Source organism: Thalassophryne amazonica, chromosome 12, assembly GCF_902500255.1.
Source record: "Thalassophryne amazonica chromosome 12, fThaAma1.1, whole genome shotgun sequence".
NCBI lineage: Eukaryota > Metazoa > Chordata > Actinopteri > Batrachoidiformes > Batrachoididae > Thalassophryne > Thalassophryne amazonica.
In genome coordinates, this window is record NC_047114.1 from 27,036,223 (window position 1) to 27,050,043 (window position 13,821).

Here is a 13,821-nt window from a genome sequence, read left to right on the forward strand (position 1 = left end):
ACCTGATTCAGAAGTAACAGCATTTGTTTTTTGTTTGTTGTTTTAGTGCTTTTACATCATGCCGTCCTCAAAAAGAGATTTTGGACATATTTGGAGAGAGACAGAGAGGGAGAGAGAGAGAGAGAGAGAGAAAGCAAGCGTTAGTATTTAACGTGTCACAGGTCTTTAATTTAACCACAGCAAGGACAGTCAGAGCAGCACAGAAAAGCATACAAATGTCTGTCAAACTCATTGTAGGTGTGCTGCTCTGTGCTTGCTTTGAGACCGAGACAACGCAAATTGTTTTTGTTTTTTCAACTCTGAGCTGCTGCACAGAACAGTGGCCTTGCTGAATCAAAGACTGATATGTCGCAAATACGGGGATGGGATTATCACTGCGGCAAAAGCTCACAAACCCAGGACATAACACCACTCTCAACCACTGTAAACAGATGCAGCTGATCGGTGAAGCTGCAGATGATAGTCAATGGTCACATAAGACACCCCCCTTCCATTCTTATTTATTTAATTTTAAATGATCATATATGGCCTTTTGGCAGCCCAACTGACAGAAATCTGTCATAGTGATGGAGAACTTTTAATGTCTGCATGAAGGGTTGTGATCAGCCAAGAGAATGCTGAATCATAAATGCCTCAGAGGACCACTTACAAACATAACACCCCAACATCTTTGCAAAAAACAGATAACTGAAAGTGAACCATCACTGTCATTAATAAGCCAGAAGACAGTGCCATAATATGTGTATTCTCAGATACATTTAATAAATTTCACTTCTTTCAGTTCTCAGTACATGTTAGAGGTTTCCAAACCAGGAGTGGGCCCCTTGAAGAGGACATAAACTACTGAGGGAAAAGTGAATTTAAACAAAATCAGAATTAATCTGATTTAGGTGGGAACAAATACAAGTTCATCAGCCAGTTCTGATATGGTAAGACAGTGGTCCCCAACCCCGAGCCACAAACCAGTACTGGGCCGAGGCAGGCCTCAAAAACCTACAGGAAGCATTGCCCTGCACTGTTTTGTATTTAATTTCCTGGAAAACGGACATGGGGTGATTACATTAAAACTGTAATGATTATAATTACAACTGTTTTGTTTTTTGTTTTGGAATTCTACAATTACAGTAAAGTTGGAAGGTTAGATTACAATTAAACTGATTCCTAACAAAATAATAAAGTAAATTTCTTCTTAAATATGTTTACTGACAGAAATACATCAACTTCTTGTCTTTCCCAAAACATACCTTAAATTCCTTGCATATTGGTGGTACTAACGGAAAGGAAATCTTCTGAACAAATTTTTGCTGTTGAACTATTTAAGATAACACTGGTCAACATGATTTTTTTTTGCATGGAGCTTTTCAACACCCATGGGACAGCGCACTCGACTCCAGCGGTTCCCCCTGCAGATGGTGAGTCCACAGGGTAGAGATGGAAGGTCCACGTTGCTTTTTCATTGCTTTTTCGGGCTGTGCCCAACCGGACTCCGTGGCAAGCCCAAGTGCTCGCTGTCCTATGGGTGGTAGTGACAGTCGAGGGCCTCTGCGGACCAGACCCTAACTGTTGTTTGAATTGTGAATCATTGTGTTGCTGCCAGTACAGCGATGAGTTACAAAATCATGACAATCCATCTTCCAAGATGGCACCCAACACCTACTGTAGCAGGTAATTTTCACATCTATGATCAACAGGTGGACAAGAATGGCAGTCGGCAGTGGAAATTAAGTGAGAAAAATTAATCAGAACATGAAGGTTCATTCAGATCAGTGGGAAGGAGTGGAAACCTTTTACTTCTGACTCATCTCTCACACCAGCAGAAGATGACAAACTACAGGAGTTAAATGGGAGAACTTGCCCCAATGGCATTAATTGAGTGAAGCTGATTTTCTGCTCTGACCGCCACCAAAACAAGGCTCCGCAGCAGACTGAATGTTAGAAACACGCGGCGCTTTGGCTCAGGGCTCACACTAATGATAAGTATTGATTTGGGGTTCAGGTTGAATTATTCCTTTACTATGGTTAATACACATACACATATACATCTTACTACTACTTTTAAGGTATTCACGTCCATGTTATTTTTATGAAAAGTCACTGGCCTGTATCCATGAAGCAGCCTCAGGCTAAAAATGGCTCCTAGGAGTGTCTTAAGTAGAGGAGATGGCACAAAAGACAGAAGGAGAGATTTCCCTGTATGTAGGATGAGAGTGAGTCAGTAACACACTACCTGCTTGATCTATGTAATTATTTTATCTTAGTTTGCTGTCTTAATGTATTTATAAATAGATAATCATCATCAGATAAGGTAATTATAGTGGGCGATTTTAACATCCACACAGATGCTGAGAATGACAGCCTCAACACTGCATTTAATCTATTATTAGACTCAATTGGCTTTGCTCAAAATGTAAATGAGTCCACCCATCACTTTAATCACATCTTAGATCTTGTTCTGACTTATGGTATGGAAATTGAAGACTTAACAGTATTCCCTGAAAACTCCCTTCTGTCTGATCATTTCTTAATAACATTTACATTTACTCTGATGGACTACCCAGCAGTGGGGAATAAGTTTCATTACACTAGAAGTCTTTCAGAAAGCGCTGTAACTAGGTTTAAGGATATGATTCCTTCTTTATGTTCTCTAATGCCATATACCAACACAGTGCAGAGTAGCTACCTAAACTCTGTAAGTGAGATAGAGTATCTCGTCAATAGTTTTACATCCTCATTGAAGACAACTTTGGATGCTGTAGCTCCTCTGAAAAAGAGAGCTTTAAATCAGAAGTGCCTGACTCCGTGGTATAACTCACAAACTTGCAGCTTAAAGCAGATAACCCGTAAGTGGGAGAGGAAATGGCGTCTCACTAATTTAGAAGATCTTCACTTAGCCTGGAAAAAGAGTCTGTTGCTCTATAAAAAAGCCCTCCGTAAAGCTAGGACATCTTACTACTCATCACTAATTGAAGAAAATAAGAACAACCCCAGGTTTCTTTTCAGCACTGTAGCCAGGCTGACAAAGAGTCAGAGCTCTATTGAGCCGAGTATTCCTTTAACTTTAACTAGTAATGACTTCATGACTTTCTTTGCTAACAAAATTTTAACTATTAGAGAAAAAATTACTCATAACCATCCTAAAGACGTATCGTTATCTTTGGCTGCTTTCAGTGATGCCGGTATTTGGTTAGACTCTTTCTCTCAGATTGTTCTGTCTGAGTTATTTTCATTAGTTACTTCATCCAAACCATCAACATGTCTATTAGACCCCATTCCTACCAGGCTGCTCAAGGAAGCCCTACCATTATTTAATGCTTCGATCTTAAATATGATCAATCTATCTTTATTAGTTAGCTATGTACCACAGGCTTTTAAAGGTGGCAGTAATTAAACCATTACTTAAAAAGCCATCACTTGACCCAGCTATCTTAGCTAATTATAGGCCAATCTCCAACCTTCCTTTTCTCTCAAAAATTCTTGAAAGGGTAGTTGTAAAACAGCTAACTGATCATCTGCAGAGGAATGGTCTATTTGAAGAGTTTCAGTCAGGTTTTAGAATTCATCATAGTACAGAAACAGCATTAGTGAAGGTTACAAATGATCTTCTTATGGCCTCAGACAGTGGACTCATCTCTGTGCTTGTTCTGTTAGACCTCAGTGCTGCTTTTGATACTGTTGACCATAAAATTTTATTACAGAGATTAGAGCATGCCATAGGTATTAAAGGCACTGCGCTGCAGTGGTTTGAATCATATTTATCTAATAGATTACAATTTGTTCATGTAAATGGGGAATCTTCTTCACAGACTAAGGTTAATATGGAGTTCCACAAGGTTCTGTGTTAGGACCAATTTTATTCACTTTATACATGCTTCCCTTAGGCAGTATTATTAGACGGCATTGCTTAAATTTTCATTGTTACGCAGATGATACCCAGCTTTATCTATCCATGAAGCCAGAGGACACACACCAATTAGCTAAACTGCAGGATTGTCTTACAGACATAAAGACATGGATGACCTCTAATTTCCTGCTTTTAAACTCAGATAAAACTGAAGTTATTGTACTTGGTCCCACAAATCTTAGAAACATGGTGTCTAACCAATAGAGTGCTTCACTCTCAGACTGCAGGCTTACTTGTAGTTCCTAGGGTTTGTAAGAGTAGAATGGGAGGCAGAGCCTTCAGCTTTCAGGCTCCTCTCCTGTGGAACCAGCTCCCAATTCAGATCAGGGAGACAGACACCCTCTCTACTTTTAAGATTAGGCTTAAAACTTTCCTTTTTGCTAAAGCTTATAGTTAGGGCTGGATCAGGTGAACTTGAACCATCCCTTAGTTATGCTGCTATAGACTTAGACTGCTGGGGGGTTCCCATGATGCACTGAGTGTTTCTTTCTCTTTTTGCTCTGTATGCACCACTCTGCATTTAATCATCAGTGATTGATCTCTGCTCCCCTCCACAGCATGTCTTTTTCCTGGTTCTCTCCCTCAGCCCCAACCAGTCCCAGCCAGGGGCAGTCCAAGACTGCCCCTCCCTGAGCCTGGTTCTGCTGGAGGTTTCTTCCTGTTAAAAGGGAGTTTTTCCTTCCCACTGTCGCCAAGTGCTTGCTCACAGGGGGTCGTTTTGACCGTTGGGGTTTTTACGTAATTATTGTATGGCTTTGCCTTACAATATAAAGCGCCTTGGGGCAACTGTTTGTTGTGATTTGGCGCTATATAAATAAAATTGATTGATTGATTGATAAATTGTTTAGGTTTTTGTCATCATATACACACTGTTTATTATCATTATTATTATTAATATTGTTAGATTCTTTTATTATTACTTCTATTTTGTAATTTGATTTTAAATGGACCACAATGGAAATAAGTGTTTTCACTTTCTTGTGTCATGCATGTATTTTTAACATTTGTTACAATTATATTAAGTATTCACAATGAAAGTACTAAAACTCACGCATGCACGCTCTTAATACACTCAACAAAAATATCGCAACACTTTTGGTTTTGCTCCCATTTTGTATGAGATGAACTCAAAGATCTAAAACTTTTTCCACATACACAATATCACCATTTCCCTCAAATATTGTTCACAAACCAGTCTAAATCTGTGATAGTGAGCACTTCTCCTTTGCTGAGATAATCCATCCCACCTCACAGGTGTGCCATATCAAAATGCTGATTAGACACCATGATTAGTGCACAGGTGTGCCTCAGACTGTCCACAATAAAAGGCCACTCTGAAAGGTGCAGTTTTGTTTTATTGGGGGGGGGGGGGGATATCTGGTATCTGGTGTGACCACCATTTGCCTCATGCAGTGCAACACATCTCCTTCGCATAGAGTTGATCAGGTTGTCAATTGTGGCCTGTGGAATGTTGGTCCACTCCTCTTCAATGGCTGTGCGAAGTTGCTGGGTATTGGCAGGAACTGGTACATGCTGTCGTATACGCCGGTCCAGAGCATCCCAAACATGCTCAATGGGTGACATGTCCAGTGAGTATGCTGGCCATGCAAGAACTGGGACATTTTCAGCTTCCAAGAATTGTGTAAAGATCCTTGCAACATGGGGCCGTGCATTATCCTGCTGCAACATGAGGTGATGTTCTTGGATGTATGACAACAATGGGCCTCAGGATCTCGTCACGGTATTTCTGTGCATTCAAAATGCCATCAATAAAATGCACCTGTGTTCTTCGTCCATAACAGACGCCTGCCCATACCATAACCCCACCGCCACCATGGGCCACTCAATCCACAACACTGACATCATAAAACCGCTCACCCACACGACACCACACACGCTGTCTGCCATCTGCCCTGAACAATGTGAACTGGGACTCATCCGTGAAGAGAACACCTCTCCAACATGCCAAACGCCAGCGAATGTGAGCATTTGCCCACTCAAGTCGGTTACAACGACAAACTGGAGTCAGGTCGAGACCCCGACGAGGACGACGAGCATGCAGATGAGCTTCCCTGAGACGGTTTCTGACAGTTTGTGCAGAAATTCTTTGGTTATGCAAACCGATTGTTTCAGCAGCTGTCCGAGTGGCTGGTCTCAGACGATCTTGGAGGTGAACATGCTGGATGTGGAGGCCCTGGGCTGGTGTGGTTACACGTGGTCTGCGGTTGAGGCTGGTTGGATGTACTGCCAAATTCTCTGAAACGCCTTTGGAGACAGCTTATGGTACAGAAATGAACATTCAATACACGAGCAACAGCTCTGGTTGACATTCCTGCTGTCAGCATGCCAATTGCACGCTCCCTCAAATCTTGCGACATCTGTGGCATTGTGCTGTGTGATAAAACTGCACCTTTTAGAGTGGCCTTTTATTGTGGGCGGTCTAAGGCACACCTGTGCACTAATCATGGTGTCTAATCAGCATCTTGATATGGCACACCTGTGAGGTGGGATGGATTATCTCAGCAAAGGAGAAGTGCTCACTATCACAGATTTAGACTGGTTTGTGAACAATATTTGAGGGAAATGGTGATATTGTGTATGTGGAAAAAGTTTTAGATCTTTGAGTTCATCTCATACAAAATGGGAGCAAAATCAAAAGTGTTGCGTTTATATTTTTGTTGAGTGTACATAGATATTCGGCATGTGAATGAGGTACGTTAAAACATTTTCAAGCTGTGCACCAATTCATTTAATTTTGCTGAGTTTCATCATCATAACATTAAGTTATCCTCACGATTACATGTCTTAATGCAGTTTAGTTTATATGATCGGTTGATTTTACTGTCCATTCATGACTAGGCAGGTGGAGAAGGTTTTTTTTTTTTTATTTCTCCTCCCCCTTCTATTACAACCAACCACAGCTCTCAGAGGACTGCATCATACCTAGCAATGGGGTGAACCCCGCATCCTCACAAGGGAGTTTCTGTCTCCTCCTTGCTCAGAGTTGTTCACAGACAGCTGCTGGCTCTCTCTTAGGCTAAGATTCCTTGCTAGGCTAAGTTAGGAGCTCTTTGAGAGGGCTTCGAGTTGCTTCGCAGATACGTGCCGGTCTATATCAGAATGCCAGAATTGTGAAACAATAACAGCATGAATAAACTAGAAGCACTCAGAGAGTGCAAACCTCCGCCAAGGCCATGGGGTCACTGACGCCATAACATCTACACGCTGTGGAATCATTTAACCTAAAAAAGTCTAACAATGATGTGTGCTCAGTAGTAAAAAAAAGTTTCATCTGCTGTGACTGGATAGCATGTATCCTTAGCGCTTGGCATCACAGTTTATTGCAACTTGCACCTTTCCCAGAAGCTAATGTCATCTGAGCACTGATATTGATATTGCATGTGCTTATAGACAAAATTCAATTTATTATTCAACTAAACTGCAAATATATGAATTTTTTAACATTTATGAAATACTTCTCTAAACAAGGTCACTGACCCTAAAGAGATTCCCTCCTTGGAAAACTATGACACATACACTTTTCTTTCCTTTATATTTGACATCCTTGACCATGAAAACATACCACTAGAACTTGGAATCACTTTTATGACTTTATTAGTTCAAACATTGTATAAAAACGATTTTTCGGTAATGGCGGTTTTCTTCTGGCTCTAGCTCCATAACATTTGAAGCTACATCAAATCTGATGACACCTTACTGAATCAGTACAGATTCAGCTACAATTTGGTGTTAGCTGTGCATCTCTAGCTTCATTTGTCACCTCACACTGACACATTTTCTATTTTCCCTATATTTTTGCATATTCTGGATCACCAGATCCGGAATCCGGATCCGATCATCACCAAACTTTGTTGTTTGATAGAACATTTGACTATGTTACACCCTAATTTTTTTTTAAAGCCTTTCTGCCTTGTTTTTGTGGGGTTAGAAACTAGAATGTCAAAATTCCCCCTATCCCGCAATGGTGAAGAATCCTTTAAAAAATTCCTGGATCCGGATCACCACTAAAATTGAATCACTGGTTTGTCTTGTCATTTCCAACCACTCCACAAAATTTCATCAAAATCCGTTCAAAACTTTTTGAGTTATCCTGCTGACAAACAGACAGACAGACAAACAAACGCGACCGAAAACATAACCTCCTTGGCGGCGGTAATAATGCACCTGGTGAGAAGAGGGCAATGGCCTTCAGACAGCTGTACTCAGCAGAGTCCACCTGCAGCCTGGTCAGCTTGTCCACCTGGTCCTGGAACACCCTTACCTGGTCCATGAAGGACACCACACGTTCTGCAGACATGGGGGATGAGTGGAAGCCAGCTGCTGCCAACAGAGGAGCCATGTGGAGCGGCAGAGCAGACTGGGCTGCGTTCAGGATGAAAAGCTCGCTCCAGCTTAGCCTCAGCAGCGCCACCTGTAGATTGACAGCCAGTTAATTATCCATCATTCTGATGTTCATCCTGACTCTGTTTTCATTCATGTCTCTTTAATCTTATTTTTATTGAGCTACATGTTCTTGAATATATACTGGAAACAGCAAACACTTGCGCAGCATGCCACAAATATGTCCCATCTTCGAGAGTACAAGTCAGCTGTAAAAAATGGATTGGTAGCAGGACATGTTCACCTTTTTCTGGATGTGGAACTCATTTTGTAACAGTGTTTGCCTTGGGGTGAGTTTAACAACAGACAGGAACGCAGTGTAGCAAATGTGCACAACACAGCCTGCGGTATGTAGCATAAGCACTTATTAATTAGATGGACAAATAAACACACACTGGACAACATAGTGGATGTTATTTGACACTGCCTGGACAAAAAAAGGTTAGATGGACACAGATTGTTGGTCCACAGCAACATGGAGAAGTGACCACTGGATTTATGCAGGAAGTCCTCAGCTTGTGGTGTGTTACATAACGGTGAATTTCCAACAATATACAAGATTGACAAATGTTCATTGGACAACGTACTGGATGATGGACACGGACTGCTGGCCCACTGTGTTGGAAACACTACAATAAAATTATGAGTCCATCTGGCTTTTTGTGCCCCCGCCATGAAATAAGAAGGACCACCTCCTGTTTGTATCACATTTGAAGAGACCTAGATTTCCCTGTTGCCCCTTTCTGAGACATTGCTTACCTGTATCATATTATAAATGGACACAAATCTGACATTTACACATGTAACCTTGACCCAGATTTCCAAGGTCATCTAAGATAACAGCTGACAAAAACACCCAGCGTCTCACTCCAAAATACCACTTATTCTCTCCAAATATCAATTCCAAAGCAAATCTTTGTATTGTACACTTATAGCAAATCATGTATCCTGACTCCTTTTAGCACACTACATTTGACCTCTGTGCGTCTGCCTGTGCTTATTTGTTTAATTAGTCCAGTTTCTTGTGCATTTTCGTTCATAATTTTGGGAGATGTGGAAAACAATACATTTTGGAAACCGAACCCTAATCCCAGCATCAGACATCACAATGAGTCGATGAGTCAATGAGTGTGCAGTTTTGCTTTATGGGGGGGGAGGGGGTTGTCCTGGGGTTGTCAGAGAACCAGTGAGTATCTGGTGTGACCATCATTTGCCTCACACAGTACAACACATCTCCTTCACATAGAATTGATCAGGTTGCTGATTGTGGCCTGTGGAATGTTGGTCCACTTCTCTTCTGTGGATGTGCAAAGTTAGTGGATACTGGCAGGAACTGGAACACGCTGTCATATACGCCGACCCAGAGCATCCCAAACATGCTGAATGGGTGACATGTCCGGTGAGTATGCTGGCCATGCAAGAACTGGGATGTCTTCAGCTTCCAGGAATTGTGTACAGATCCTTGCAACACGCATTATCATGTTGCAACATGAGGTGATGGTTGTGGATGTATGGCACAACAATGGGCCTCAGGATCTTGTTACGGTATCTCTGTGCATTCAAAATGGCATCAATAAAATGCACCTGTGTTTGTTGTACATAACATACGTCTGCCCAGACCATAACCCCACCGCCACCATGGGCCACTCAATCACAACCCTGACGTCAGCCAACTGCTTACCCACACGACACCACAGTTTGCCATCTGCCCTGAACAGTGACAACTGGGATTAATCCGTGAAGACAACATCTCTCCAACGTGCAAGACGCCATCGAATGTGAGCATTTGCCCGCTCAAGTCGGTTACAATGATGAACTGCAGTCAGGTCAAGACCCCGATGAGGATGACGAGCATGCAGATGAGCTTCCCTGAGACAGTTTCTGACAGTTTGTGCAGAAATTCTTTGTTTCTGCAAACCGATTGTTGCAGCAGCTGTCTTGGTGGCTGATTTCAGACCATCTCAGAGGTGAACATGCTGGATGTGGAGGTCCTGGGCTGGTGTGGTAACACGTGGTCTTCGGTTGTGAGGCTGGTTTTATGTATTGCCACATTCTCTCGAAGGCTTTTGAAGACGGCTTACAGTAGAGAAATGAACACTCAATTAGCAGGCAACAGCTCTGGTGGACATTCCTGTAATCACCATGCCAATTGCACACTCTCTCAAAACTTGCGCCATCTGTGGCATTGTGCTGTGTGATAAAACTGAACATTTCAGACTGGCCTTTTATTGTGGCCAGCCTAAGGCACATCTGTGTTATAATCATGCTGTCTAATCATCTTGATATGCCACACCTGTGAGGTAGGATAGATTATCTCAGCAAGGGAGAAGTGCTCACCAACACAGATTTAGACAAATTTGTGAACAATATTTGAGAGAAACAGGTCTTTTGTGTATATAGAAAATGTTTTAGATGTTTGAGCTCATGAAAAATGACAAAAACATCACACACACACACATATATATATATATATATATATATATATATATATATATATATATATATATATATATATATATATATATATATATATATATATTAAAAGCATCTCATACTGCAGAAAATATGGTACCACTGATATAACATTTCATGTGTTCACCTGATCTGACACAGGTAGCTCGGGGAAGTACGGGATGTTTCTGGCCCACTCCACAGTGCTGAAGAGCAGGCGGGCAGCAAGCTCACAGATGTTGTCGATGCCCATGGCGTTATCCGGACCGGTCTGTTGGCTATACTGGTGTCCAAATCGACTACTGGGGTACGGTTCAGCTCGCAGAAGCTGAGAAATTAGTTCTGACACCGGTTGCCCTCCACCAGTTCCTCCATTGTTGTTGGCGTAGAACTCACCACCACCAAGCCCACTGGCACCACCTATAGGTGTGATGGAAGGACTGAGGCTGGGCTGAGGGGGGATGCGGCCGCGCTGAACTGCTGTATTTAGGTTGGGGTACAAAGGGGGAAGTGAGGAAGAAGCGTGGAAAGTGGTGGAAAAAGTGAGAAGAAAGAGGCCAAGCAGAGTGAAGATAAAAAGAAACAGAACAGCAATGGAGAATGAATGAGTGGTGAAAGTGGTGAAGGATGGGTTTAAAGGGTGGGATTTAGGGAATAAAATGAAGAGGGCAAAAAAAATTAAAACTGAGTTCAAACAAGAGAGGTAATCAGATAAACTGAACCCAATTTGCTGTTGTTGCAGGTTAAACAAAACACATTGAAATTTAAACTGAGGGAACACACTGTACTGCCATGTCATATTAGACAGTAGCTATCAATGGAAACAAAATGTTTTTTGAGAATTACTGTCAAATTACAATTTTCAGTGGAATGTAACTGGTGAGAGGAAAATACAACATTTCAATGTCACAACTTGATGCAGATTTTCAAATACACTGCAGACTGAGACAGTGTCACACAGGAGGCACAGATAACAGCCTTCACTGAGAGAGCGGAGCATTTTATGCTCCGGGACATGCATTTAAATGGCACACTCTCTTTGAACAAGACTGAAAAATAGTAAGTTTGTTGCATCACACTTTCCACCAACCACTACAAAGTGCTTAAATCCCTGCCAGGCTGATACCATCTGCTCCATAGTTGAAGGTCACCTTGGACCAGTGGCAAACTTAACAATGGTGAGGTTTAATAATCACATTATGCTTTATTTTCTTACAGTGCTATGAAAACAATGCACACACTATCATTAAAAAACAAAGAATACATAAATTTAATGACTATTGAGATACAGTGAGGAAAATAAGTATTTGAACACCCTGCGATTTTGCAAGTTCTCCCACTTAGAAATCATGGAGGGGTCTGAAATTTTCATCTTAGGTGCATGTCCACTGTGAGAGACATAATCTTAAAAAAAAAAAAAATCCAGAAATCACAATGTATTATTTTTTAATAATTTATTTGTATGTTACTGCTGCAAATAAGTATTTGAACACCTACCAACCAGCAAGAATTCTGCCTCTCACAGACCTGTTAATTTTTCTTTAAGAAGCCCTCTTATTCTGCAGTCTTTACCTGTATTAATTGCACCTGTTTGAACTTGTTACCTGTATAAACGACACCTGTTCACATACTCAATCAATCACACTCCAACCTGTCCACCATAGCCAAGACCAAAGAGCTGTCTAAGGACACCAGGGACAAAACTGTAGACCTGCACAAGGCTGGGATGGACTACAGGACAACAGGCAAGCAGCTTGGTAGAAGACAACTGTTATGATTATTTATTAGAAAGTGGAAGAAACACAAGATGACTGTCAATCTCCCTCGGTCTGGGATTCCATGCAAGATCTCACTTTGTGGGGTAAGGATGATTCTGAGAAAGCTCAGAACTACACAGGAGGACCTGGTCAATGACCTGAAGAGAGCTGGGACCACAGTCACCAAATTGCATTAGTAACACATGATGCTGTCATGGTTTAAAATCCTGCAGGGCAGCAAAGTCCCCCTGCTCGAGCCAGCACATGTCCAGGCCCGTTTGAAGTTCACCAGTGACCATCTGGATGATCCAGAGGAGGCATGGGAGAAGGTCATGTGGTCAGATGAGACCAGAATAGAGCTTTTTGGAATCAACTCCACTTACCATGTTTAGAGGATGAGAACAACCCCAAGAAAACCATCCCAACCGTGAAGCATGGGGGTGGAAACATCATACTCTGAGGATGCTCTTCTGCAAAGGGGACAGTACGACTGCACCGTACTGAAGGGAGGATGAATATGGTCATGTATTGCAAGATTTTGGCAAACAACCTCCTTCCCTCAGTAAGAGCATTGAAGATGGGTCATGGCTGGGTCTTCCAGCATGACAATGACCCCAAACACACAGCCAGGGCAACTAAGGAGAGGCACCATAAGAAGCATTTCAAGGTCCTGGAGTGACCTGGCCAGTCTCCAGACCTGAAGTCAATAGAAAATCTTTGGAGGGAGCTGAAACTCCAAACCTGAAAGATCTACAGAAGATCTGTATGGAGGAGTGGACCAAAATCCCTGCTGCATGTGTGCAAACCTGGTGAAAAACTACAGGAAATGTTCGACCTCTGTAATTGCCAACAAAGGCTACTGTACCAAATATTAACACTGACTTTCACAGGTGTTCAAATACTTATGTGCCACAGTAACATACAATTATAAAAAAAAAAAAAAAAAAAAAAATCATACATTATGATTTCTTGATTTTTTTTTTTTTTTTAGATTACATCTCTCACAGTGGACATGCACCTAAGATGAAAATTTCAGACCCCTCCATGATTTCTAAGTGGGAGAACTTGCAAAATAGCAGGGTGTTCAAATACTTATTTTCCTCACTGTAAGTAGGTCCTAGGTTATATAAGCTATGAGGCACATTGGTGCCAGTGCTTTCCTCCAGATTCCGTCATGAGAAGTGGATGAGAGTCTACAACTATGTCTGGACAGGATACCAGTCCGGCACAGGTTACCACCCCAGCCAAGGCCAGTACCCATTTACAGCTGGGTGGACTGGGCAAATTAAGTGTCTTGTCCAAGTACACAGA

General features: G+C 41.8%; 1 protein-coding gene across 2 annotated transcripts in view; it reads right to left on the reverse strand.

Annotated features, from left to right (window-relative positions):
* Positions 1-13,821, reverse strand: part of nr2f6a (nuclear receptor subfamily 2, group F, member 6a) — a 43,243-nt gene that overhangs the window by 1,995 nt on the left and 27,427 nt on the right. Inside the window, exons 3-4 of one of the 2 annotated variants that reach the window (XM_034182451.1) lie at positions 10,902-11,230; positions 8,087-8,333 (exon numbers count right to left, since the gene is read on the reverse strand). In XM_034182451.1, coding sequence (XP_034038342.1) covers positions 8,087-8,333; positions 10,902-11,230 — 576 coding nt within the window. Of the gene's footprint in view, positions 1-8,086; positions 8,334-10,901; positions 11,234-13,821 lie in introns of both variants that reach the window. The other variant, XM_034182450.1, reaches the window with a different exon arrangement.